General features: G+C 42.4%; 2 protein-coding genes across 6 annotated transcripts in view; one reads left to right on the top strand and one right to left on the bottom strand.

Annotated features, from left to right (window-relative positions):
• The window catches only part of ZBTB1 (zinc finger and BTB domain containing 1), a 28,776-nt gene extending 24,643 nt beyond the window's left edge, over positions 1 to 4,133 (bottom strand). Inside the window, exon 1 of one of the 2 annotated variants that reach the window (XR_008417224.1) lies at positions 3,400 to 4,131. The gene's annotated coding sequence lies outside the window, so the exon portion shown is untranslated. Of the gene's footprint in view, positions 1 to 3,399 lie in introns of both variants that reach the window. The other variant, XM_019451575.2, reaches the window with a different exon arrangement.
• A 449-nt stretch (positions 4,134 to 4,582) lies between these two features.
• On the top strand, positions 4,583 to 26,715 carry ZBTB25 (zinc finger and BTB domain containing 25). Of its 4 annotated transcripts, none has more exons than XM_019451576.2 (3): positions 4,583 to 4,690; positions 17,650 to 17,829; positions 21,171 to 26,715. In XM_019451576.2, exons 2-3 carry the CDS (start codon positions 17,657 to 17,659, stop codon positions 22,303 to 22,305), a joined length of 1,308 nt encoding a protein of 435 aa, XP_019307121.1. In that variant the 5' UTR covers positions 4,583 to 4,690; positions 17,650 to 17,656; the 3' UTR covers positions 22,306 to 26,715. The 4 variants fall into 4 exon arrangements, with proteins under 4 accessions (XP_019307121.1, XP_053745472.1, XP_019307122.1 ...); XM_019451577.2 differs by having other exon boundaries at positions 4,688 to 4,794; XM_053889497.1 differs by lacking the exon at positions 17,650 to 17,829 and having other exon boundaries at positions 4,594 to 4,690.
• The last annotated feature ends 37 nt before the right edge of the window (positions 26,716 to 26,752 follow it).

The raw sequence follows: 26,752 nt of genomic DNA, 5'->3' as shown, positions 1-26,752 counted from the left end.
CTCACATAGACAATAAATGGAAAATCTGGTTGGTGCTTTAATGCTTCAATTTCCCAATTTTATTTGGAAAACGATTTTTTAATGTGTATTTACTTATTTTGAGAGCGCAAGTATGCACACATGAGTGGGAGTCGGGGAGGGGCAGAGAGATCGGGAGGGAGAGAATCCCACTTGGCTTGTGCTGTTAGCACAGAGCCTGAGGCAGGGCTCAACTTCATGAACTGTGAAATCATGACCTGAGCCAAAATCAAGAATCTGATGCTTAACCGACTGAGCCACCCAGGTACCCCTGAAAATGATTTTACACTCAAAGTAGTGTAAAAAGACCAGTGTCCCCAACACTATTAAATAACCAATGGTGTAATTAAACTTCTATGTACTACTTTGGGGCTTTGTTTTCAGAGCATCATCAGCTACTTCACATGCATTCTTCTTGACTATGCCAGGCTAAGTCATAAATGACTCTGGGCTTTGACTAAGAGCTCCTGTAGTTACCATACAAGCCACAAACAGAAGTTAGAATCTATATTAAATATGTACCATCTCCTTCCATGCCACATCTAAAAACTGTAGTCATGAATCCCCTTCTTTGTTCTAATTCTCTTTCCTTGATGTTTGGCATGCTACCTCTAGGTACTATTCAAGAGGAACCCCTCTCGCCATATCAGCACAGGAACATCCTGGCAGTGGTCTTCACGGCAAATTCAGCCACTCCTTCCCAACTACAAAATTATGAAACTCTCTACAAATATGAGGCTTTTGGTTTTGTTTTATTTTTTTAATGAGTTTGGCCAGTATAAACCAACGCATCAAAAGCTGGACATCAACATCAGCATGAAAAAAGTGTGAGAACTAGCTTACCACAGTACAGTAAGTACTTCGTAAGGACAAACCTAAAATAGCAGCCCTGTTATATTTAAACGCTCACGTCTGTTACTTGATCATAGAATTTTAAACCAGTCCAATGCGAAACATTCCCTTTTTCTCCACCTAGCCAATTCTCACCAACCTGAGTAGTGAACAGAGAACATAAGGCCATGAATCATCACAGGCCATCCTTAGGCAGGGTTCTGAAGCACACACAACAGCACAGTTATGATCAAATGTTGCCTTCTCTTGTTTTAAACAAGGAATTGACTGTTAACAGTGATTATCTCTGGGGAGTGGGAATCAAAATGATTTTTGTTTTTGTATTTTATGTACTTTAGTATTGGCTGAATTTTTACAAACAGCATGGATTTTATAATAAGTATTTCCATTTTGAGAAAAAAATAGGCACGAATCACATTTAATTTGGTTCACATGAAAGTACATAAGAATAACAATGCCAATATTTCAGGGCAAAATACATTAGCACAAGAAAAAACAACAGGAGAAAACATCCTATACAGACCAAAGAGCCCTCTCAAACAGATGTTTTTCAAACATACCTCAGTTCTTTTAGAAAACAGATTACAGCTTAAAAATAAAAATCTATGGACACTTTTCTACATTTGTATCCCACAGGGTTTCCTCCCCCTTGGCCTAGAAGGTTAATAGGAAAGGCTTAGCACTTTCCTGGCTGGAGGAGGAGAGGCCTGAAAGCAGGCATTTCTTTTCTCTTGCACATTAGGATATGAAATGCTGCTGCAAGGAACACAGAGACACTCTGAAAAAGCTCCATGAACTTATCATCCCCAGAGCCTGGCAAAAGAAGAGAATAAGGAAACAGTACAAAAATCTAGCCGTTAATGTGAAATCAAAACACAAGGTCAAGAGCAAGTGGCTGAGACTGTGTTCATGCCCTGCTGAGGTCCTGGTTAAATATGGTTTCTTTTCCTCTGACAGTGAGGCACCAGGGCTCCCCCACTACTTCCCCAAAATAGGCCATCACATTGGAGTGGGAAGAATAGAAAGGCTTCAGAAAAGGCTACTCAACTTGAGTTATTCTATACTGTGATAACTTGGTCATAATGGAGAAATCTCCTAAAATGAATATAAGATGTTAAAAGTAAAGGCTCTACATGAGACTGTCTTTATTAATCTTTGAAAATAGTTTCACATCCACTATGCTTCAATTTTCTGAGATGAGGAAGCCCCTATCTAGCTCCCAAAGCCATTCAGTTATTACTGAGACTTTATTAGATATCCAGCAAGTTAACCAAAAGTAAAAGTTTTGAGGTTGGAATGGCCAGCTATCATTCAACCTTCATGTTTTTGTCTCCCAATTCTCCCATCATATCCACTTGCACTGATAAAATTTCATAGAATCTAATTTCTTCGTTTCTAAGAAGGTGGTGATTGCTTTGAAGTTAACATGAGACCTGCATCCTTCACCAATTCTGCTCCAAAGTGACTTGAACTTCAACTCGGAAACTGATTCTAAGTCGCCTGAAAAAGCCTGGAACCAGTCCTTGGGTTGGAGAAAATTGTTCCTGTAATAGTTTTCCTGCCTTGAGACATGCTGTATGGAAATATACTTAGGCCAATGGAGAATCTGCGCGTACCTACCACGCTGGAGCTCGATTTAGGAGTATTATTACACACATACAAATGCCCTACTGTCCCCAGAAAACATCAAGGACTTTCATCAACATCTCCCCGACGCTCCCAATTTGGAAAAGGTCATGTCAACCTTTCAGATCATACGGACACGTTGCTTAGGTAAAAAAGGGAGGCTGAGAGTGTGGCTGAGCTCAGACCCAAGCCTACATATTTTAGTGGTAACGACTCCCGATCTACACCCAACACATTTACAGAACACTAACAGAACTTCTAGCAAGCGCCCACCACTGGAATCGAAAGCACTTTCTTCCCAGGAAACACATCTTTTCCATTGAAAATTCCCAAACCCGAGACCCACTACTTTTTTACTGAACAAAAAGCGTGTGTGCCGGCAAGAGGGGGTGGAAAAGAGCGTGGCAAGAATTTGCACGGCTCTTACGCCTCCTCCCTCGGAGCGCGCCCAAGTCTGCGGCCTCGGGCTCCGGGACACTTCCCCTCCCACCCGCCGAGGAGCCGCAGCTGTAAGTTGAGAGAAGCGGGCTCTGGGCACGTCAATCAACCGGGTCCTCCCGCCTCCCGTCTACACCTCCCCTCCCCTCCCCCCCCCCAAGAAAAAATAAAGGCAGAGAAAGAAAGGGAAAAGAAGGTAACTAATTTGGGAACTAGTCTCCGCTGGGGCTTCGCCTCCGACCCAGGGAGGCCGCAGGTCCCGGACGAGGCGCGCGGGCGAACGGCGGGATCGAGCAGGCGGCCCGGCAGCCGCCCGTCGCCGGGTCCTCGCGGCGCGTCCTCAGCGCTCGGGATCCCCGCACGGGTCGGCACCGCTCCGGCACCGCACTCCGCCAGGCCGGCGGCCCGCGTCCTCCCACCCGGGCCAAAGTTGCGCAAATAGCCCCACAACTGGCAGATACTCACCGGCCGCAGCAGGAACCGGGGCTGCGGAGGTTTTAGGGAGTTTAAGGCAAATCAGCCACGGGAAAGGCGGGCGGAGGCGAAGGGGCCGCGAGCTGCAGTGGCGGCGGCGCGCGGCGTTCGGGCTGGGCTGCGCGGAGAGGCTCTGGCTCTGCCAGGGACTGTGCTGCAACAAAGGACTTCCGCTGCCGCACAGCCGCGCCTGCCGCACCGCACTGAGCCGGCCCCGCTTACGCGGCGACTCCGGGTCTGCCCACCAGTTCGCTGCGGCGTCCGCCAGCCTTCCCCTCCCTCTCGCCCGCCCACCCACTCCGCCGCTGGCTGCTAGGGGCACCCGCGGTCGCCTGTTTGTTTGCAACAAGTTTCTGCGTCGGGCTCCGGGGAGGCTGGCGCAACCCGCACCGCGGGGGCCGGCGCGGCGGCGGCGGCTTTACCACCCCTCTAGCCCCTCTCCCAAGGGTAGGCTTGGGACCTCCTCCTCCTCCTGTTTGCACAGCTGGATGGGACTGGGCTCCTCCCGACTCCCCAAGGGCAGGATGCTGTTTTCCCACTCCGTCCAGATGTCAGACCCCTGTCCCGGAGGGCTCAGCAGCTGGGCCTCCCCGCGCGGTTCGTCCCCGGCGTTCTGGGGGCGCCGGCACCCTCGCCCTGTCCCGTGCGCCGCCAGTCGGTCCGGGGTCACCCATTCCCCGCGCTCCCCCCACTCCGCCTGCCATGGGCCTGTCCGCCTCTGGCCTTGAGTCACTTCCCCCGCCATGCCCCACCCCGCCCAGCCCGCCTCCCCCCGCACCCCCCCTCAGGCTCCAGCGGCTCGGCCTCCTTGGCCCCGCGCCCCCACCCCTCTTCCCGCGAACACGCGGGCGCATCCTCCCCCACCCCCACCCCCGAACTGAGGTAGTGCTGTGCTTCTGCACACCCTGGGGAAAGTCCCCGGGTCACGCGGTTGTGTGTGGGGAGCCTGTGACGCTCAAGCTCATCTCCACGCTTCCGCCTACAGAGTCACGACTCAGGACCGTGGCGGAGGTGCCCAGAGCGCGGGCCGGCCCCCGCCTAGCCTCTTGAGTAGGCAGGCGGGCGGGCGCGCACGTACGCACGCACTCTTCTGCCCCCGCTCTCCTCGTTCCCCGGCTACCAGGCGCGCGGTCACGTGGGCCCATCGCGGGGCGGCCGGCGCGGGAAGCCGCGCGAGAGCGGACCGTGGGGTGCGTGAGCCGGCGCCGCCGCGTGACGTGCGCGGCGCGGGAGCCGCCCCTCCCGCACGGTGGAGCCGGCTGGCCGCCGCGGCGGCGTCTGGGTAAGCGACGCGGCCCGGCCCCTGTGGGCTGCTCCGGGCTCAGTCCCTCCCGCCGCGAGCCGCCCGGGGCGGCGGCCTGCAGCTGCGCCGGTCGTGGGACAGATGCAAGTAGCTGGGGAGAGGGGTGTTCTGGTCCGTTTGACATGTCAATCAGGGCACAGGAGGAAAATGGCAACCGCGAGGGAGCGCTGGGCCGAGGATGCCCAGAAGCACCTTTCGCTGCCCGCAGAAGGTGGCTGTCGGGGCCTGACCCCGCGTGGGAACCCCCGCCAGCAGGCCTGCGGCGTTCCCCGGGCGGCCGCGCGGACCCTTCTCGCAAGTGGGCGGGTCTCGTGGTGCAAACTGCGAGACGCTTCGGCCACTGTCCTCTCCCTCCCCCACCCCTGTTTGTGATTACCCCGTTTCTAGGGCAGGAAGTTCCTCCCCCCTTCATAATTCATTTCTTCCTTTTTTCGGATTATATTGATTTCATTCTGAGTAAATCCAGTTTTTCTTTTAAAAGTTTGCCCCATCATTCACTGCTTACCTAGCACTTGTTATTTGGAAAAATCAAGCTGCTTAGGCAGCACCTAGAGCTGTACTTGGAACTTGATAGTAGCTAATGTGTTTCCTAAAGTAACGCCCGGTTCCCCCGGGGAATTATATTTGGTATTCGTTCTCTTGAGACTCGGGTCTTTTGGCAAAACTGTTGATTCTCACAGGATTTTGTCAAGCGTGTAAGGTATACGTTGGAATGACATTTTAAAGCTGCAAGGGGCCTTAGAGGAAATCCAGTTCATCCCTCTCATTTTACAATCAAAGACACCCGGCCTAAAGAACGTGTAGCTTGATAGAAGCCCTACATCTTTTGAGTAACTGGACCGTAGGGCTCTAGGCCTTGATTATTGGGCTCTCCACCACACTAGGAGCACAGTGCTGGTTTAACCCACTCACTGTAGAGACTGTCTGCCAGAGGGGATATACTTGCCTTGATTCAGATTATTGAGAAACCAGGCTTGGCCATTGTGTGATGGCTCTGTTATTTTAAGGAATGGGGTTGGCATTATCTCTAGGTGAAATAGACTCCCTATGATGTACTTTGGGGCTCAAAGCCTGTCTCCAAAATTCAGCCGTATTATCTGCAAGAATAACCAATGTTTGCAGCATTGGTTGCTTCCTTAGGTTAAGGCATCAAAGATCTGTTTAGCAAACAATCTGGATGTGTTTTGGTTAAGGGTAAACTATCCATGATCAGAAAACAGTCCCTTAATAGGGCGCAGGATACTGGGATAGCACGTGTAATAGATTCATTTTGGTTTTGTTTGTTTGTTTGTTTGGAATAGATTAGTTCTGATAGCTGGGAGGTTGCGGGAAACCGTGGAAGGTCACAAGGATGGTTAGCGACAAAGCAGGGAGGGGCGTCACATGACGTGCTATACCTTTTTGCCCAGCCCTTCCCTGAATGTCTTATTTGGAAGCAGTGGAAATGGATTCTCCTCAGCTTGTTCGCTGTTTACTGAGCACCAGCAGTGGCTAGCCACTTTCATAGATGAATTGTGAGTACTTAATAAAAAAGGAGGTAGTAGTGTTTCTATGTTACAAGCGAGGAAACAGACTTAGAGGATTTACCTGTCTTCTGTGATACTGTCATTTACAGCAGAATTCAAGGCCAGATCACTTATCTCACAAGTCCAGTCAGTGCTCTTGTGCATTGTATCTTGCTACGACTTCAAGCCAGGAAAAGGATGAGAGAATCGCCTGTGGCTGATTTATTGGCGCCTGTGGTTGCCCAGAGAGGCTGAGCAGGACTTTCAGCTGCCCTCTTTGCCTTAGAAAATGGAGCTGTGTGCTTCCACCCTATCTCCTGAGGGGAATGGGCAGGAGCCAGGCTGTCTAGCTGGGGAGGAGGGGCCCAAGAGTCTTGGCCGTAAAATATCCTGGCAAAGGCAGTGCTGGGAAGTGTTGCATAATGCCCTCCCCACCACTGAACCAAAGTGATTTATTTACTATGGCCCATAGGTGGTGCTTGACCATCTTGTTACAGAAAAACTTGTCTTTTTTTTTGTCATAATAGGGCCAGAACAGAGTTGGGGTTTTAGATTATTGCAGGGTTGTTTTTTTTTTTTTTTCCTCGTCTTAAAAAAGCAGTGCAGGTGCTCTTATCTTGATAAATTATAAAGTACTCGTACACCACTTCCTGTGCTCCGTTTTTGCTTATTTATTCCAAATTGCATGCGAACGTCAGTCTTTTGAGAGAAGAATGCTAAGAAAAGTACTATTCCAGTTGATAGTTATCAGCGCAGGTTATGGAATCAGACCTAGCTCTTGATACCCACTTTATACTATCTGCTAGTTGTGGGTACTAAGTCTAGGTTTTTCTTCATCTGTAAAACGGAAATTAAAATAACGCATAGTCAAGGTGAGGACTAAAAGGGAGAATGTACATAGAGCACTTAGCACAAGGCCTTGCATATAGTATTTACTCATTATAATAGTAGCTACTTTAACTAGAACAGTATTATTTTTTCTAGGATACTAAAGATTGCTACTTGAACTTGTTTAGGGCGAGTGGAGTAAGAGGAAAGTATTTGAAACAAACATCAGTTTTAGGATTAGTAATTTATTCACACATCTGCTTTCCCTTTGCCAGTGGGAATTTTTTTTTTAATCTTTAAAAAAAATGTTTTTCATGTTTACTTGTTGTGGGGGAGGGTAAAAGAGAGTGGCACACAGAATTCGAAGCAGGCTCCAGGCTCCCAGCTGTCAGCACAGAGCCCCATGCGTGGCTTGAACTCACGAACCTGAACCCGTGAGATCATGACCTGGGCTGAAGTTGGACGCTTGACCGACTGAGCCTCCCACACACCCCTTTTTAAATCTTAATTGAAGAAAAAAATGTTTATAGTATTGTTAGTTATTTTTGAAATTTTTCTAATTCATTTCTTCCCTGTACTTATCAGTCATATAATGACTTTTGGTTCCTTGTGAAAAACTCTAGGCACTTTAAGCAAAATTAACCCATGTGGATAACATGTTTGTGGAACGTTCTGTAGCAAAGGAAGTACTGGTTCACCTATATTCAGAAGTAATAATTATTCTTGTTTATACTGTATTCTAGATCTGTACTAGCATTGTCGTTTTCCAGCTTTCTGCTGTCCTTTGAGTAGCTTTTTTTTTTCTTTCAGAAATGCAGTCATTATTTTTTTAGTGGACTAAGAAGACCGTTTATTTTCCTTCACAGGGTTCTGATTTTTTTAAGGTCCACTAGCTGTTTGCATTCACCAGTATTAGCATTCATGTTTGCCTGGTGCTGCGGCTTTATCAGGCATCCCACATGTTGGTTAGATGGGGGTTAGAGATGTAGTAGGCTGGCTGGGTCTGGCAACAGGCAGGAGGCCCCAAACTAACGTCTCCCTGTTCCGTTAAAGGTTTCTAGAGCATAACTGCTCTTCCTGTGTCTTCTACCACGTCTGCTTCTTACTCTCTTTTCTAATATTTTTAGTGATTTTCATAAGCAGATCCTAGAATTACTGTACGTTTTATCTCAGTATTTTCAGATTTGTGATTTCCGTATCATTTTCAGATATTATGAAAATAGGCATAATGGCGTCTGAGAGGACATACCTCTTTTTCCTAAATACTTCTTTAGAAGAAGTCTGGAAATGATGTGTTCCTCCTCTGCCCCCAGTGCCCATTCTACTAGTTTGGGAGCACTTTTGTTTCTTAGGATCTGGCTAATTTTTTTGTTTAACATTAGAAGTACAATAGTTGATTTTTCATTTAACATAATTGGTATAATTCCCACATTTTGAGAACTTCTTGTAAAATTGCTTCTTTTACTCTGAAATTATAGAGTGAAATATTCTCTTCGGGTTGCTTGGTTCCCTTCTAATACAGTGGTTCTTAACTGAGGCATCATATTAGAACTACCTGAAGAGCTTTTTAAAAAAGGATCTGAGCCTCACAGCAATTGTCTTTGGGTTAGCGTGGAGTGGAAAGCAGGCATCAGTACAGCCCCTGCATTTTAAGTTTTACAGTACAGTCAGTGATAAGAGCTACTGTTCCATGATAAAATGATCTCTGCAAACATTCCTTCTCTAGATTATAAACTGTTACACCTCCACAGTCATGTGAAAGTACCATTGAAAAATTAAAACCATTGTATAAAGTCTGTTATCACTTGGCACTTTGAATATATCTGCTTTTATCTTTGTATTTATAGCCATGAGTAAGTATCTCAAAAAAGCTGTACACATTCCTCTGCCAACTTTTCTCTTTGTCTATTAATTATAATTAATAATAAAGTCACAATGGTAGGAACCACAGAGAAAATATCTAAGACTGTTTATTTTCTACAGCAACAGATGTCTTATACCTATGTCTCTTTTTTATTAAAGATTCATACAGCCTGAGAGAATGAAAAGCTGTGTATTCAAGGATATCGTCTATCGTCTGGCTACCATAGATCTGAGAGTCCAGTCTAATACAATAAATATTTAAATAAATGAGAATAAATAATATAAAATAAGTAAAAACTAAAAGATGTTAAATGTCAGCTAACTTTTTATTAAACAAAAATAGATACTGGTATAAAGCTGTTCTAGTTTACTTAGTTTGAGCTAATCCAGAGTTACTGCAATTGAGTTAGTAAATAAGATTTTGTAGTTTTTCTTAAATATCAATACTGATTTTATTATTACAGTATAAATACCACTTTGATAATAAAGCATCTTAAGATGAAGTACTCTTTCATTTTGACTATGGTATTTGTCAATTTAATAAAATGTATAAAATTATTTTTCTGCAACCTCTCTCACATCTTAAAATTGCCACCCCAAATTCGTTTTTTCTTAACTTTTTTTTTCCCTCCCAGAGGGAGGGAGGGAGAGAATCTTAAGCAGGCTCCATGCCCAGCACAGAGCCCTATGCAGGGCTTGAGCCAAGTCAAGAGTTGGACACAACCAACTGAGCCACCCAGCTGCCCCTCCACCGGAAATTCTTAAATGTAACTTCTAAGATCTTTCTGCATGCATAGAAAGCTTTGGCTGTTCCACATAGTAGAGAAAATAGAATTGATGGTCAAAGAAATAATGAGCAAAGGCTATATGAAAAGTTTAGCTAATAATTTGCAAAGTAGGTTGCATTAGCAAATGTTTTTAATAACTCTGTGGTGGATTGGCTATACTGACATGAGATAAAATCTGGTTGTGTTGCCTTGAAACATCAAAGGTCTATTATTATGCAAACAAGTTTGAATGAGCCTATTATGTATGTAAGTTGTGGTTTGTTTTTGTTTTTTTTTTTTTAACAGATCTGAGTTTTTTTCATTTTATACACTTGGAAAAATTTCCCCCTTATTCAATTCAATATATTTGCAAAATCTGCATCAGTATGTATGTTAAAAGTTTTACATGGGGATTTTAAAGAAAGGGCATGAGTTTAAAGTCAGACTTGAAGGGTGCCTGTGTGGCTCAGTTGGTTGAGCGTCTGACTTCAGCTCAGGGCATAATCCCCCAGTTCATGGGTTTGAGCCCTATATTGGGCTCTGCTGACCGCTCATGGCTGGAGCCTGCTTCAGATTCTGTGTCTTCCTCTTTCTCTGCCCCTCCCCGGCTCGGGCTTTGTCTCTCTTGCTCTCAAAAATAAATAATAAACATTAAAAAAAAAAAAAGGAATTGTCCTTGAGTAACTAATTAACTTTAACAAAAAAATAAAAGTAAAGTCAGACCTGAAGTACTGTCAGTTAATGGCTAATTGCCTGACGTCGGGTACCTTTCCTGCCTTCCCTAAGCCTGTGCTTCCTCAACCATAAAATGGAACCAATATAGTACCTGCTCTACTACCTCATAGGATCAAAAAAAGATAGCATAGGGCAGAGATTCTCAAATTATGGTGCAAGGACCCCCAGAGGTTCCGGAAACCTTTTCAGGATCTACAAGGAGCTTGCTTTTGCAAGGCTGAAATATCTTACTATGCTTGAATCGAAACAACATGTGGCAGGGGCACCTGGGTGGCTCAGTTGGTTAAGCAACCGACTCGATTTCTTCTCAGGTCATGATCTGACAGTTTAGGAGATTGAGCCCTGAGTAGGGCTCTGACCTCAGAGCACACGGCCTGCTTGGGATTCTCTCTCTCAAAATAAATAAACTTTTTTTTTTAAACGTTTATTTATTTTTGAAAGACACAGGGCGCAAGTAGGGGAGGGTCAGAGAGAGAGAGAGAAACACAGAATCTGAAGCAGGCTCCAGCCTCTGAGCTGTCAGCACAGAGCCCAACACAGGGCTCAAACTCAACAAATCCTGAGATTATGACCTGAGCCAAAGTCGGACAATCAACCAACTGAGCCACACAGGCGTCCCAATAAATAAACATTTTTTTTTTTTAATGTGGCAACAGATTATGTGAACGGAGAAGCAATGAACCCAGCTGTATTTTTTAGAGCCAGGCATCAGAAGATTGTTAACTGTAAAACAATGTTACCCTTCCACTTAAAAAATATATGTAGTTATTTTTTTAGAAAAAGTATATTTTATGTTAATATATAATGGGCTTACTGTTATTTTAAATGAATTAAAAATTTTTAAATGTCTCCCTTTTGGGGCACCTGTGTGGCTCAATCAGTTGAGCATCTGACTCTTGATGTTGGCTTAGGTCATGATCCCAGGGTCATAGGATTGAGCCCCACGTTGGACTCTGCACTGAGCATGGAGCCTGCTTGGGATTCTCTCTCTCTCTCTCTCTCTCTCTCTCTCTCTCTCTCTCTCTCTCCCTCTCTCTCCCTCCCTCCCTCCCTCCTCCCCCTCTCTCCCCGTCCCCCCCTCTGCCCCTCCCTTGCTCACATGCTAACACATTATGTCTCTCAAAAAAAAGTCTCACTTTTAATTTTTTATATGGCAAATATTGATAAATATAATCCACATAAACAACAGCCTTTTGCAGTCCTTAATAGTGTTTAAGAGTGTAAGTGGATCTTGAGTCCAGGACTATTTAGAACTGATGAAGGGTGATAATGGCTGAGTAGTTCCTGTTGGGACAATTCTGAAATAAAAACTACATTTGACCCTTGCACTGAGTGGGGATTAGGGGTACCAACCCCTCTACAGTTGAAAATCTGCATATAACTTGACTCCCTACCCTCAGCTTAACTGCTAAGAGCCTATTGTTGACTGGAAGCTTTACTGATAGCATAAACAGTCAACTAACACATTTTTTATATGTATAATATGCTATATTATAATAAGGTAGAGAAAAGAAAACTTACTAAAATCATAAGGAAGGGGCGCTTGGCTAGCTCAGTCAGTAGAGCGTTCGACTCTTGATCTCGGGGTTCTGAGTTGAAGCCCCATGTTGGGCCTGGAGCTTACTTTAAAAAAAAAAAAAAATCATAGGTCAGAGAAAATACATGTGCAGTACTGTGTTTATGGAAAAAAATCCACATATAAGTGGACCTGTGCAGCTCAAACCAATGTTCAAGGGTCAACTGTATGAACTTGAAAAAAAGCTTTAGAAACTACCAGATGGCATTTGAAAGTGACAAAAATCAGGCAGAAACTGGAATAAGGTCTATACTTGGGAGAAGGGAACAGCAGTGGGCACATTTCCATTTCTATGGCTTTTATCCTGAGAGAAGACTCCTGTTGGTGACATGAGGAGATGGCTAAAATTAGGTTAATAACCTGTAATCTTGCTTGCTTGAAGAAAAGAGGACAGAGTTCAGGGTGATCACACAGCTGGGAAGAAAAGGAAAATTCCAGAAAGGATGCTGGGAGGACCCCAAATACTGTATATTACTCAGCTTGAATCTCTTGCCAATCCCTAAACTTAGATATATGTGGAGCAACCCCCATTCAGCACACCTACTGCTAAAAACACTGAACCAGAGGGCAGGCAGAATTTGGAGTTTAAGTCCAACCAAGTTAATTATAACAACAAAGCAAAAACATCAATGTGTTTTGGAAGAATATTACAGAATCTAGAGTCTTTACTGCAGTAATCACAATGTCTAGGATATTGTCCAAAATGAAACAGAAAACTATCACCCTAATTAATGAAGATTGATTCCAAGATGACCCAGAGGTTGGATTTGGCAGAGAAGATTTAATGTTTATTTTTGAGAGAGAGACACGGGGCACAAGCAGGGGAGGGGAGGGGCAGAGAGAGGGAGACACAGAATCTGAAGCAGGCTCCAGGCTCTGAACCAATAGCGCAGAGCCTGACGCTGGGCTCGAACTCACAAACTGTGAGATCATGACCTGAGCCAAACACTTAACTGACCAAGCCACCCAGGCACCCCTGGCAGAGAAGATTTAAAGTAGCTATTATAACTATGCTCAAGAACATAAAGTAAAGTGGTAATGGGCAAAGAAATGGGAAATCTCAGCAGAGAACCAGACACTAAAAAGGAATGAGATGAAAATTTTAGACCTGGAAATATATCTGAAATTAAAAATTCACTGAATGAGTTTAACAGAAATGACAAGAGTCCATGAATTTGAAGACAGGTTAATAGAAAGTATCACACCTAAAAGAGAAAAAGAGATTGTTTTATGTGAAAGTTCTGTATGAACTTCATCACTATATGTTAGCATCAGGGATTATTACTCTAGGTTTCTTTCAAGGCCTAAATTCAGCTCTTCCCTTTGCATATGGACTAACTTCATAATATTGTAAATCAAAGCCATCTACAGACTACTCTCACATTCTCCCCTCACCTCATCATCTCCTTGCCACCATCAGAAAGAAATCCCTCTCTTCTCTGTGGCTGACTACTACACTTAAGACTTCTGCTTGTGTTCCTTCTGGCTTCTAGAGACTCCACCCCTCTTCAGGCTGGAAGTCTTCTCCAAGCTGAAGCTGCCTATTCTCAGTGCCCTATCCTATCTGTACCTACTTATGACGTGTGCTTTCTAACATCCTCTTGCAGTGAGATATTTTGCTCTTGCTGCTTTCCCATTGTCAAAGGTCACCAGAAACCTCTTGGTCCCCACACTTGGGGCATTTGTAATAGGCCTCATCCTCACGTTTGTCCGCAGCATTTTCCACCATGGAAAATGGAGGCTGTTGGGCTCCCCCAGCCAAGGCTCTTGCCTTTCCTTCACCATTCCCTTATATAAGAAAATATATTTTATTTCTCCTTTTCTTCTTCTTGTGTCTTTTCTGTGTTGTTCAAGGATTCATTCTTAGCTTTTTTTCCCTCTTATTTCACTCAGTAGTCCCATCCACTCCTGGTGGCTTCGGTTGTGTAATTACTGAGGCCCTTCTCTCTCTGTCTAGCCCTGATCTCCAGAGCCCCAGTCCTCATGTTGTCTCATTGATCACCAAGCGTTTCTACTCAGATGTCCTAGCGTGAACACCTTGAACTATGTCCAAAATGAAACTTCTCTTTTATTAAGACAGCTTCTGTGCCTCTTCCCCAGCATTCTGGGACCCTGCCTTTGTATTGACACCTGACAGTTATTCTGCAAATACTACCTGAAGGGAGGAACGAATTCTTCCAGTGACCCAAGCTGGAATTCTGAGACTCACCTTTGACTTGATATTCTCTGTGGCTTATCACTTCTAGTCTGCTGCCAGGTCATGTCAGTTCTGCGTCTGGTGCGTCTTTTTTTATTCCTTCATTCCCACTGCCATTACTTGGATATTACAGCAGACTCCTTGCTGGTCTTTATTTCTCCATACCTTTCCCTTGCTAATCTTTTTTATGTATTGTTACTAGAGCAGTTTGACTAACAGGCCTGATGATGATGATGATGATACTTGGTATTATGGGCCCCACTACTTTTAAGTGCTTATATGCATTATCGTATTAAATCTATATAACAACCTGTGAGATAGATAGATACTGTAATTATCCATCCATAGTTTACAAGTAAAACCAAAGACCAGAAAGTTAAATATCTTCTCAAGATCATACAGCTAAATGACAGAATTGAAATTTTAATCCAAGCTGTCTAATTCCAGGGTCTGAGCTTTAACTACTATGTGTTCTCCCTCCAGCAAAAACGTCTTAACAGTTCATCTCAAACACAACTGGAGTACCTTTCAGTTTTACAATTGGTACCCTGTGTGAGCTAACCACATCTCGTTAGTCACTTACTTTTGTTTTTTCTATGCCCGACTGAATTCTTCAGTTACCTGTATATTCACACTCTTCCCTGTAATTCTATTCATCCTATTTTTTTCTGCCTGGAATGCTATGTTCATCCTCTGCCTGTCCATCTAAATAATGGCTTATTTTCCATTGAGTCACCTGCTGTTGTCCCTGCCCCCCCCCCCCCCCCCCATAACGTGTTCTCTGAACTGCTCTTAGGACATTTATCACTTTTACTTTATATCATAATTATTATGTTTTATGTTTTGTCTCACCTATTAGCCTGCAGTCTTCTTGATTGCAGTATCTGTGTAATTTTTTTTCTATCCCTGGGCCTTGTGTAATGCGTGCTTTCAAATAATTTTTTCTTTATTAAGTTTCTCTTCAAAAAAAATGTGTTCAGTAAGTGAAGAATTTAACTGTTACTCATAGACGATTAACCACAACATTTTTGTATATGTGGCTTTTTAGTGTGCCCTTTCTCATTTCCATGTGGTTCAATAGCTCATTATACTACTGCACTATATATAGACAGATAGATATAGATCTGGTGAAAATGTTTATGATCTGAGGTTTTGTTTTGCTTTAAACAATTTGTAAGGCTAGTTTAAGCTACTTCACTTTGAACCATTCATTGAATCTAAGACACATGTTTTTCACATGGTGAAATCTTCAGTATACCCAGTTTTATTTTGGTGTTTAAATCTCTCTCTAAATTGGTGGAGTTCAGGATTCTGGGTAATGTAGCAAATACGATAAGTAGTGACTTTTAGTCAAATGGCCTTTTGGAACAATACTTACAATTTGGATTTTTATTGAGGTTCGGGTCTCTGTAGGTTCTGTTATTTTCCTTATTTCATTACTGCTTACAGGCTTTTAAAATGAGATGGCAAGGAGTAAGAGTTTTGTTTTCATTTATTTTTTAATTGGGGGAGGCTTAGGAGAAACTTACGTGTGAGTAAGTAGAATTTTAAAAAGCAATTTATGAATGTAGAACTAAAAGCAGCAAATTGCAGGATTCCTGAAGTATGCTATTATTTACATACATTTTTAAAACATGCAAAATAGTACTCTCCCTTCTTAAGGGATATGTACAGATGCAGCAAGAACATAATGCTGTTACAAGACAGTCATAAACACCAAAGTCAGGATGATGACTGCCTTCAGAGGCAAGGTAGGAGGTAGTGCAAACGAGGGAGAGATGGCAGGGGGTCTCTGCCATGTTTGTAACGTTTACCTTATGTGCTCAGGGCTGGGTGGCTGCGTGTTTGTCCCATTGCTCTCTGTGCCTATTTGTCCATCTGAACTACTTCATAATTTTTTCTTTTAAAGTTTATTTTGAGAGAGAGAGAGAGAGAGAGGGAGAGAGAGAGAATCCTGAGCAGGCTCCACACTGTCAGTGCAGAGCCCGATGCGGGGCTCAAACTTACAAACCGGGAGATCACGACCTGAGCCGAAACCAAGAGTCAGAAGCTTAACTGACTGAGCCACCCAGGTGCCCCAAGGCTTCCCTGTGTGTCTTGATGTATAACCTGACCATTCCCTAAGCATCTCCAGTTTGTCGGTCATGTTCCCTCTGAAAGGTGGAAAGGGAGGACATTTGGGCTCGGGAGCCCAGTACCTGGGTTTGAATCCCCTGCTCTCCCACTTACTAGCAATATGACTTGAGTCCGTTTATTCTGCACTGATTCAGTTTCTTCATCTGTAAGGTGCATTGCTTACTCCCTTTCTTGTAGAGTTGTATTGAGAATTAAATGAGTAGAAAGTTCCTAAGGGAAAGGAAACACCGTTAAGTGTTAGCTGGTTCTATTATATAATTGATCACTCAGCTGTCTGCTGCCCAAGCTGCGGCCAATCTCCAGACAGCTAACCCCACACTTTCAACGCTGACCTCTTTGACTTTGGTCTCTGGCTAGTGAGGAAACTTCATTCTCTTTCGCAGAAATTGCTCTTTTAGAGAAGGTTTTCCCCAGCTTGCCAGTGATGACCTTCGTACCCGGCCGCCTTCTCCTTAAAACACTGGTGGCTGTCTACACGGTTGGGGAGGAGGTGGTGAAGCGGGGCCTCCCACCTACGCATAACGACAGCACTCAGTACCCTTGCTGCTCACACTGCTCTCCCTTGCTGGCAGAATTCTTCTGCGTGTTCTTTCTCATGCGTGATTTTTCCCAGGACCAGTGGTCCCATTCTGTATTGTTTCTTCAGGAGCCTCCATACTTGTATGTATGTCTGAATCCAGTCAATATCAGGGTATAGGCTCTTTCCCATAGGGTTCCAGGCCCCATGTAAATCAGGGGATGTGGCTTAGTATCTATTTTAAGTGCTCCTGAATGTACTGTGACTGACACATTTCCCAAACATTGTATGATAGTCAGGAGGCCAGTGTCCCCTGACCACATAGAGGATTCCTAAGGAGCAGTAACACCTCTAGCCCAGCCAGGACACTGTTAAGTTATTAACAGTTATGGTTAACATTTGAATAGCAGTTTCCATCACAAGGTGGTTGTCACATAACCTCACTCATTTAGCTCTGAGGAATGGGTCAGCATCTCAATCCCATTTTCCAGTGAGGAAACAGGACGGACTGGTAACGTTGAGGTCAGATAGATTAAAAAAGGACAGCCTTCCTTTTGCTTCTGTGTCACTCATACCAAGCCACCTTCTTACCAAATGAAAAAGACCATATTTTACCGTTTTCGAAGAATTGGTATTTTCATAAGGAGGGGATTTCATGTTAGCTAGGAGGTTTGGGGTGAAATTAACAGTATTAAAAACTATTGAATAATCTCGTTTAAATTTAGGTGTCCTTGTACTCTAGATGTGTGTGAACTGTAGCTAATTTTGTAAAAAAAAAAAAAAAAAATCAAACAAAAATTGTGCTTTTTCTCAGAGCCACAATGGACACAGGTAGCCATAGCCTTGTCCTCCTGCAGCAGCTGAACATGCAGCGAGAATTTGGTTTTCTGTGTGATTGCACAGTTGCTATTGGAGACGTTTACTTCAAAGCCCACAGAGCAGTGCTTGCTGCTTTTTCTAACTATTTCAAGATGATATTTATTCACCAAACAAGGTAAGGATGTGCTTTTGTAAATCAGAAGAATTTTAAATATTGTGATATAGCTAAACCTTATTGTAACATCATTTGGGGGATTCTTTGTCATGGGGTCACCTTAAGAAATAAAAAAGTTATGTATTTTTTTTTTTTTACACATCCAGTAATTCATCTCTGTGTGTAGGATCCATGGTGGAAGGTAAAAATGAAAACAGTAATAGCTAAAAGTTATTGGAGGCTTATCCCATACCCAAGCACTAAGTATTTACCTAATGTACATTCTACTGTTATGCACACTATTTTATTTTAGTTTGTTTATTTATTCTTGAGGGAGAGAGAAGCAGAACACAGTGTGGGGGTGGGGGTGGGGATTGCGGGCAGAGAGCAAGGGAGACAGAATCCCAAGCAGATTCCACACCATTAGCACAGATCCCAATGTGGGACTTGAACTCATGAACTGTGAGATCATGACCTGAGCCGAACTCAAGAGGCAGATGCTTAATCGACTGAGCCAGCCAGGTGCCTCTCATCCACACTATTTTAGAGAAAAGAAGACTGAGGTTGAAGTAAATAATTGGTCCATCCAGGATTATAGCCCCCCAATAAGTTACACTCAAATGCAGATACATGTTTTTAAAGATCTGTGTTCTAACCCACTAAGTTTTTGATACCTGTTCTGTAGCACTTTCATAGCAAGGCCTTAATGTCATAGTTCTACCCATCTTATATTCTATACTATAGTTCAAAAGTCATTTGTTTCAAATACTATTTTCAAAAAGTGCTTTGATGTTTTGAATTTAGGTTATCCCAACATGATGGGTATGTAGGAAGAGGGCAGGAAAGTGGTATTCAGATTCTGAGCTCTTAAAGAATAGCTTTAATCCATCCTCGATTGAAAGGGATAGAATTCTCTATGTTTTTTTAAAGGACCGTGCATGAAATACTAGGAGTCTAGCCTCAATTACACATTTTTATTTACCCATTCATTCATTCAAGTATTTATCAGGTACTTAATGTCAGCACTGTGCTAGACCCCAGTAACAGGCTAATTATGCTCCCTGCCCTCAAGGGGTTAATAGTCTCATAGATAGTGCACGTAAAGAAAATAATCGCAGTGTAATTGATCTGTCTGTGCCTCAGTTTCCTTCTGTGTAAGACACTGGCATTGTATGTGTACTCACCCCATGGTGTTGAGATTTAAATGGATTAATAATATTAAAATGCTTGGAACGGAGCTTTGCACTGTTAGCTACTGCTATCAATAATTAACGTGATACGTCTATAATAGAAGTGTTGTAGAAGGTAGAGTGGAGTGTCAGCAGCTCTATTTTGAGGAGGTTGGAATAGGCTTTATTGAGGCCCTGTATCTTGAAGGATCAGGAGGAGTTTTCCGGATGTTGTAGAGGAATGCAGGAAGGTACGTTGCAGGCAGAGGGAAAAGTGCACAGAAACATAGGCAGATATGAACCAGGCTAGTACGTTGAGGAAACGGAGTACGTCAGAATGACTGGAATGCATGGCACAAGGAGGGAGGAGGTTGGAGGGGAGGACGTGTCATAGTTAGGGTCAGTGTCGAAACTGGCTTAGAAACAGTACCTTCACATCAGTCTCCTCTAAGAGCTGTGAGTTGGTTCAGCTCCCAAAGCGCCTGTTGTGTGCCAGGCACCATGCACGCTGAACTAAATCCAAGAGATGCAAAGGTGTCAGGCCTGCTGTCTGGTATCTCTATTGAGCAACTAAAAATCCTCAGTTAACAGAGCTCTGTACCGATATAAAAAAGCCCTGCCACAGACCCTGGAAGTGGGTGGGTGAGAGCTAAGAGTGAAACCCAGGAGGCAATCCCGAGATACGGGGACTAAAGAAACGGATTGTCGCTATACTTACTGACACCCAGTGCACTGTGAAGCATTCACAAAGTTTTGCTTCAGAGAAGGTAAGTCCGTTGACTGGTTCTGTTGATCCTTGACATCCAGCACTTCCCTCAGGTTCTGTTTATCCTCATCTTGCAGGGTGTTTCCCAATTTCTTGTTCACTCATTATTTCCACCTATTATCTGAATTCTAGATTCATATCTAAAAATTGGGCTTGGGGTTATTTTGAAGTTTTTCAAAGTTATGCCTGTATTCATTTGTGATGTAAAGACTAGATGTGTTAATATAGTTAGGAAGCCAAAATAAGATTAGTGCTAGTTATTTATTTATTTATTTATTTATTTATTTATTTATTTATTTATGAGAGAGAGAGAGAGAGAGAGTGTGTGAGAGAGAGTGCGAGCAGGGGAGGGTAGAGAGAGAGTGAGACACAGGAACTAAGCAGCCTCCAGGCTGTGAGCTGTCAGCATGGAGCCTGATGCAGGGCTCGAACCCACGAGCCACGACATCATGACCTGAGCCGAAGTCGGATGCTCAACCGACTGAGCCCCCCAGGTGCCCCTGGGATTAGTATAATTGAAATTCTAAATATTGCCAATTTCAATAGATCCTTTTAAAATTTTTAATATTTTTTATTTTGGTAAAATATATATAACATAAAGTTTGCCATTTGAACCATTTTCAGCAGCGTTGTGCAACCATCACTGCTGTCATTTCCAAAACTTTTCATCACCCAAAACAGCAACTCTGTGCCCATTAAGCAATAGCTCCCCATCTCTCCCGGCCCAAACTGCTGGTAACCTCTAATCTACTTTCCGTCTCCATGAATTTGCCTGCTCTAGATATTTTTTATAAGTGGCATCCTACAAAATGTGTCCTTCTGTGTCTGGCTTAGTTCACCTACCAGACGTTTTCCAGGTTCATCCATGTTGTAGCAGGTGTCAGAGCTTCATTCCTGTCTCTGGCTGAGTAATAGTCCGCTGTATGGACAGGCCACATTTTGTTTATCCAGGCACCTGTTGCTGGACACTCGCATTGCTTCCACCTTTTGGCTAGTGTGAATAATGCTGCAGTGAAGACTGGCATGCAGGTGTCCTTTGGGTCCCCATTCTCAGTTCTTTTGATTATATATTCAAAAGACTGGTAAGTTCCTTAACAGCAAGGGACCTGTTTTATTCATCACGTTTCTACTCCCTGGCAGCTTGTATAGGGCATATCACTTAGGAGTCACTAAATGTTGAACTCATCAGAACATCTGTGTGTGTTTCTTAACTTTAGGCGGTAGGTTGAAGACATGAAGACTTGTTGCTGGGCCACAGAGCTGGTGTATAGTGAAAGTTTAACTTTCCGTTGATATGTTTCATCAAGGCAGATTGCTAAGTTTGAACTTCTTGGGAAGAAATCACGTTAGCCTTAGACTGTATGCTGCTACCCAAAAGGCCAGCTGGTCATTTCATTTTGTGCGGTTCTGTTTTTTGTTTTTAACAGTGAATGCATAAAAATACAACCAACTGATATCCAACCTGACATATTCAGCTATTTGCTGCACATTATGTACACGGGGAAAGGGCCAAAACAGATTGTGGATCATAGTCGCCTGGAGGAAGGGATTCGATTTCTTCACGCCGACTACCTTTCTCACATTGCGACTGAAATGAATCAGGTGTTCTCACCAGAGACTGTGCAGTCCTCCAATCTGTATGGCATTCAGATCTCAACAACCCAAAAAACAGCTGTCAAACCGGGGCTGGAGGTCAAAGAAGCTCCTGCCAGTAACAGTGGCAACAGGGCTGCTGCGCAGGGCGACCACCCCCAGCTGCAGCTCTCTCTCGCTATTGGGCTGGATGATGGCACTGCCGATCAGCAGAGGGCCCGTCCTGCTGCCCAGGCCTTGGAGGAACACCAGAAGCCCCCAGTGTCCATCAAGCAGGAGAGATGTGACCCAGAGTCTGTGATCTCCCAGAGCCATCCCTCACCCTCAGCGGAGGTGACAGGCCCCACTTTCACCGAAAGCGGTATCAAAATACACTTATGCCATTACTGTGGGGAACGTTTTGATTCCCGTAGTAACCTAAGACAACATCTCCATACCCACGTGTCCGGATCCCTCCCGTTTGGTGTCCCTGCTTCCATTCTGGAAAGCAACGACCTTGGTGAAGTGCATCCGCTTAATGAAAACAGTGAGGCTCTTGAATGCCGCAGGGTTAGCTCCTTCATTGTCAAGGAGAATGAGCAGCAGCCTGACCACTCAAACCAGGGTACCACCGAGCCTCTGCAGATCAGCCAAGTGTCTCTGATCTCCAAAGACTCAGAGCCAGTAGAATTAAACTGTAATTTTTCTTTTTCAAGGAAAAGAAAAATCAGCTGTTCCATCTGTGGTCATAAATTTCTCCGAAAAAGCCAACTGCTGGAACATATGTATATACACAAAGGTAAATCTTCCAGATACAACCGATGCCAAAGGTTCAGTAATGCGGTAGCCCAGAGATTTCAGCCGTACTGTGACAGCTGGTCTGATGTCCCCCTGAGAAGTTCTTGCTTGTCGCAAGAACAGTTAGATTCATCCTGTGCCTTAGAGTCAGAGCTCACACAAGAAAGTGTGGACACTATCCTTGTGGAGTAGCGCTTTCTCCTCCATAATTTTTATACCAATTCTGAAAAAAAATCCACATGCATTTTTTTATTCATAAACTCTCTTCCTCCTCAACGTCTGTTCGCTGTTTTCTTTGCCATTTATCCATAGCTTTAAGGTGGTATATATTAGGTCTTATTGTAAGGTATGTTATACACATGGCTATTAAAATGTAACCTTCAAGTAGAGCCGTGAACCGTTCATAAATCGCAATTACGCAATCAGAAATCAGTGTAAGAATTATGGAACTTTAGAGTAAATATTTATAGAATTTCTAAGTAGAATCAGTAAAACCAAATTGAAAATGAAGTAAATGAAATTTTTTAAAGAATACTCTAGACTATCAGTTTTGGCTAATTTTTCACATGAATAAGCCATTGTAAAGACTATTTAAAATATTTTCTGGGGCGCTGGGGGGGCTCAGTTGGTTGAGTATCCAACTTCTGCTCAGGTCATGATCTTGCCATTCTGAGTTCGAGCCCCACATGGGCTCTGTGCTGACAGCTCGGAGCCTGGAGCCTGCTTCACATTCTTTGTCTCCCTCTCTCTGCTCCTCCCCCACTCACGCTCTGTCTCTCAATAATAAATAAACATTAAAGATTTAAAAATAATAAAAAACAATAATAATATTTTCTTCCACATAGGGAGTTAAAGTTATTTCTAATGCATAACTATATAATGTATAAAAATTTTGTTTTAAGGCATAGCTATAATAAATCATGAGTAGTTTTAAAATCACTTTTTACTTATTAGCTCTGCAGCATCTTGCATGGCTTTTATTTATTTTTTCACATTGAGCATACCTCATTGTTAATGAAAAATATTTTAGTGAAAAGAGAGAAATGGAGGAGATTCAAACAGTAAAACAAAATCCTAAGCAGAGAAACAGAAATGTTCATACACCTAGATAAACAGAGCTTCAGACAGAACTGCCTTGACTAACACCAATGTTGTTACCTTAATCTAGAACGTTTTCTTAAGGATCTTAAGAGAAATTTGAGATTTTTTTTATGACCAGAAATTTACATCAGCTTAGAGAGGAAAATGATAAAATACAAATTGTCTTTCTACCCTCAGCGCCCGAGGATTTTCTAGGCTGCCTAAGTTGATGTTAATTTTCTATCACTTGAAGAAGTAGTTTTTCAGTGACACAGTTTTCATTTGTTTCTGGTCCATAAAACTAACAGTACACACAGTGTCCTAGAACTATGTCTAAAGTCCATGATAGCTTTCCCTTTGTGAATAACCTTAGCTCCCTTTTATAACAGTGAAACTTACAAAGCTAAAACACCAGAAAAATTAAAACTGATGGGCTAAATGATAGATTGTCCTGCTTTATGTAGCTGGAGAATAGCTGGTCAAACTTCACCACAAAGGATAGATCTAAATTGTTTCTGAAATGTTTAAATTTCAAAGATTAGTCAAGAATAACAAAGCAGAGAGGCTTTAAAACAGCCTCATCTTTTTTGTGTGTGCTGCCCTGTTAAATTCAAAGCCTCACAGACATTTTAATAAATCTGGCTTGTGAGGCTTACAATTTAACTGTATACAGAAACTCTGAGCTCCTTTATTGACTGCATCCTTCTGAAGACATCTCCTGACAGCATCAGAGTGGAGTCAGAAGGGAGCTGAAAGAGTAATCCAGCCCATTCTAAGGGCACAAAGGTTTTCTCTGGGTAAACACTGAGTTTAGGTGACTTATGAAGTGGTAAGTTATTCTTGAAGGCTGAATGAAGAAACTACTGGGCATTGTCTAAGGCAGTAGCGTTTCTCCCTCAGACAAATGACTAAAACTTCCTGGGGTCAAGATTGTTATGTGTTGAGAATAAAATCTAACTAGCTGTTTTTATAGTAGCAGTTACATTGGGAGTGGCTAAAAACAAATGTGTTGCTCTTGGGGGTGAGAACTTCATCTAATCTTAAACTTAAGTCACTTAAACAATGATTCAAACTTTTCTGCCCTCAAAGATTTCATCTCATAGGGTGAACACACATCTTAACATCGATTTCATGTATTTTAGGCTACTCATGATATACTCCTCGGCCTTCTTCAAGTGAAATTTTATTTTTCTCACTAGGATGACAGTTTTTCTGATTTCTTCCTTCTCTGTTTTCTTCTTGCTCAGTCATTAGTCCTTGACACAAGAAGTGCGTAGCTGAAGGGTGGGACTGCGGGTGCATATGAGTTGAGGTGTAGGGTAGCAGTTCAGGGCAGAGTCTGGAGAAATTGTGTTTGCTTGTGGCTGATTGGCCACGGCGGACATTAATTTAAAGCTGAAATATATTTATACTTATTAGACGTTAAGAACATAATGGTTAATTGTATTTTTATTCTCATTCATTTAGTTCCTTTTAATGTTAGAAATTCAGAGCAAATGTTCTTTCTTTTAGTCTTCATAATATTCTATTTTAGGAAGTGGGAAAATGTTAACTCCATTTTATAGGAAAAAAGTCCCAAAAGGTGGGTTGCAGAGAATCAGTGAATAGTGGTGTGGGAACTGACCCCTGTTTAATTTTTTTCATTCATTCAACAGGCATATTCTAAAAATAACTGTTACACGTATAATTAATACTGTGCCCTGAGTGTATTTTTTTAAGACTTGATTCCTTACTAAGAGAATCTACTTTGTATATATATATATATAAAAGGTTCTTTCAGCTAAACCCTTTAGTTTTGACCTCATCATCTGTAAAATGAGCTGTAATCTTAACCATATAATGTGGTTTGCATGATTACCAAGCTCTTAAAACTGGAAATGCTAGATGCACCTTAATTAATGTATGAGGCAAATACTAAGCAGACATTTTCTTCTTGGATCAACTTAGGATTCTCTCTTCTTTCCACAGCCTACATATAGTTGTTTTCTGGAGAAAAACAGACTTGTTTCAGTATTTGTCCCTATTAGCATATTGTCAGAACTCTGGTACTCATAAGTGCAGTTTGCCTTATAAGAAAACCAAAATTTCTTGATTTCTATATCTTGAGATTATTATTTCTTGCTCTGTTTTTCTGATTTCTCACTTGTAAAGTGGACATAAACAATCCCTACCTCACAGGGGTGTTGTGAGGAATTGTGTTAAGTTCTCTTAATATTATTAATAAAAACCAGCCATATAAAGAAAACTACATATATTCTATAGCAAAACCTATTAACTTCAGTATTCCAACCTGTAAACTCTAGAATGTCTTAGAAGCAGTCATATACTATTTAATATTCAATAATTTTTTGACACAGTTCTTCCTTTTATTTTTTAGAAATACTCTAGAAACGGCAACGTTGCCAGAATTCCATTTCTATTGTAGTTTAATCAGTAGTATTTCTCTTTAGACTTTAGGAAGGGGGATATTCATTCATTGGCATTATTGGGAATAAAACCTTGCCAATTTCAGCTTCATGGAAAGTTACCCCAAACATATTGTTTACACATGGAAAAAAAGAACAAAAGCAATGGAGAAAATACCATTTTCGTTTCTTTGCTGTAGGTCATCTAAAAAGTACATGGAGACAAGAAATAGAGTGGGGATAATAACATAGTTATTCATTATGTTCTATTAAAGTAACATTGGAAAGGCCTCACTTTAAACTGAAGGAAATACCTATTAATCATGGAAAAAGATAGTCTGGAAAATGGTATAATTCCATTAATGTTTATCTGCCCAGGCAAATTCTTAGTGTTGTAACCCAGATCCTTGATAAGTGTCATTTTTTAGTAGTAATTGAGGTAAAATAAGCCACACGAAGAGTTTTCATAATGTAATCTGTGTCTTTGTATGTTTTACGTTAAATGTAGCTCTAAGGGATTTGATTATAATTAATTTTTAAATTCCTAAGAGTGAAATCTGTAAATGATTGTTCTCTGCTGTACTTCTATGTTTGTATGGTTGGACTTTTTGAAAACTGGTGAGATTATACGGCCCCAAGCCTGGATGTCTTAAATACAAGGAATCACCAACTGCGATTTTTGTCTTCAAGACCTGGAAGAACCCGTTGTGCTGCAGCATGTTTCTGTGCCACGCTCGACTGCTTAGTAGACAACTGCTCCGACGCATCTGACATTAACTGCCATTGGCTCTTCCATTTTGTGCCAAATAAAGTCATTTAGTCAGCGTAGATCAAATATGAACTTAAAATAGTTTCAAAGAAACTTGGAATTCAAACACTTGTGCAAGAAGAAAGGCCCATAGAAGAAATCCTCCACATACAAGTAACACATGGCAAATTCAGGAGACCACAGAGAATAGTACATTGTATGGTTAAACTCTTCCCACCTTACGCACCGTGAGTTTGCTTCCGACACATTAACTTAGAAAGTTTTGTATCCTCTATTTGGAATGAAAACAGTGGATTTCATGTATTTTATCACGACCAATAAATTAATGTGACTTGCTCATAAACAAAACCTTTTTTAAGTGCGGCTTATCGACTGTTCTTATTTT

The sequence above is a fragment of the Panthera pardus genome, unplaced genomic scaffold (assembly GCF_024362965.1).
Source record: "Panthera pardus isolate Hobbes unplaced genomic scaffold, ASM2436296v1 HiC_scaffold_24, whole genome shotgun sequence".
NCBI lineage: Eukaryota > Metazoa > Chordata > Mammalia > Carnivora > Felidae > Panthera > Panthera pardus.
The sequence above is the reverse complement of the archived record's forward strand: the minus strand, read 5'-3'. Positions and strand labels throughout refer to the sequence as shown.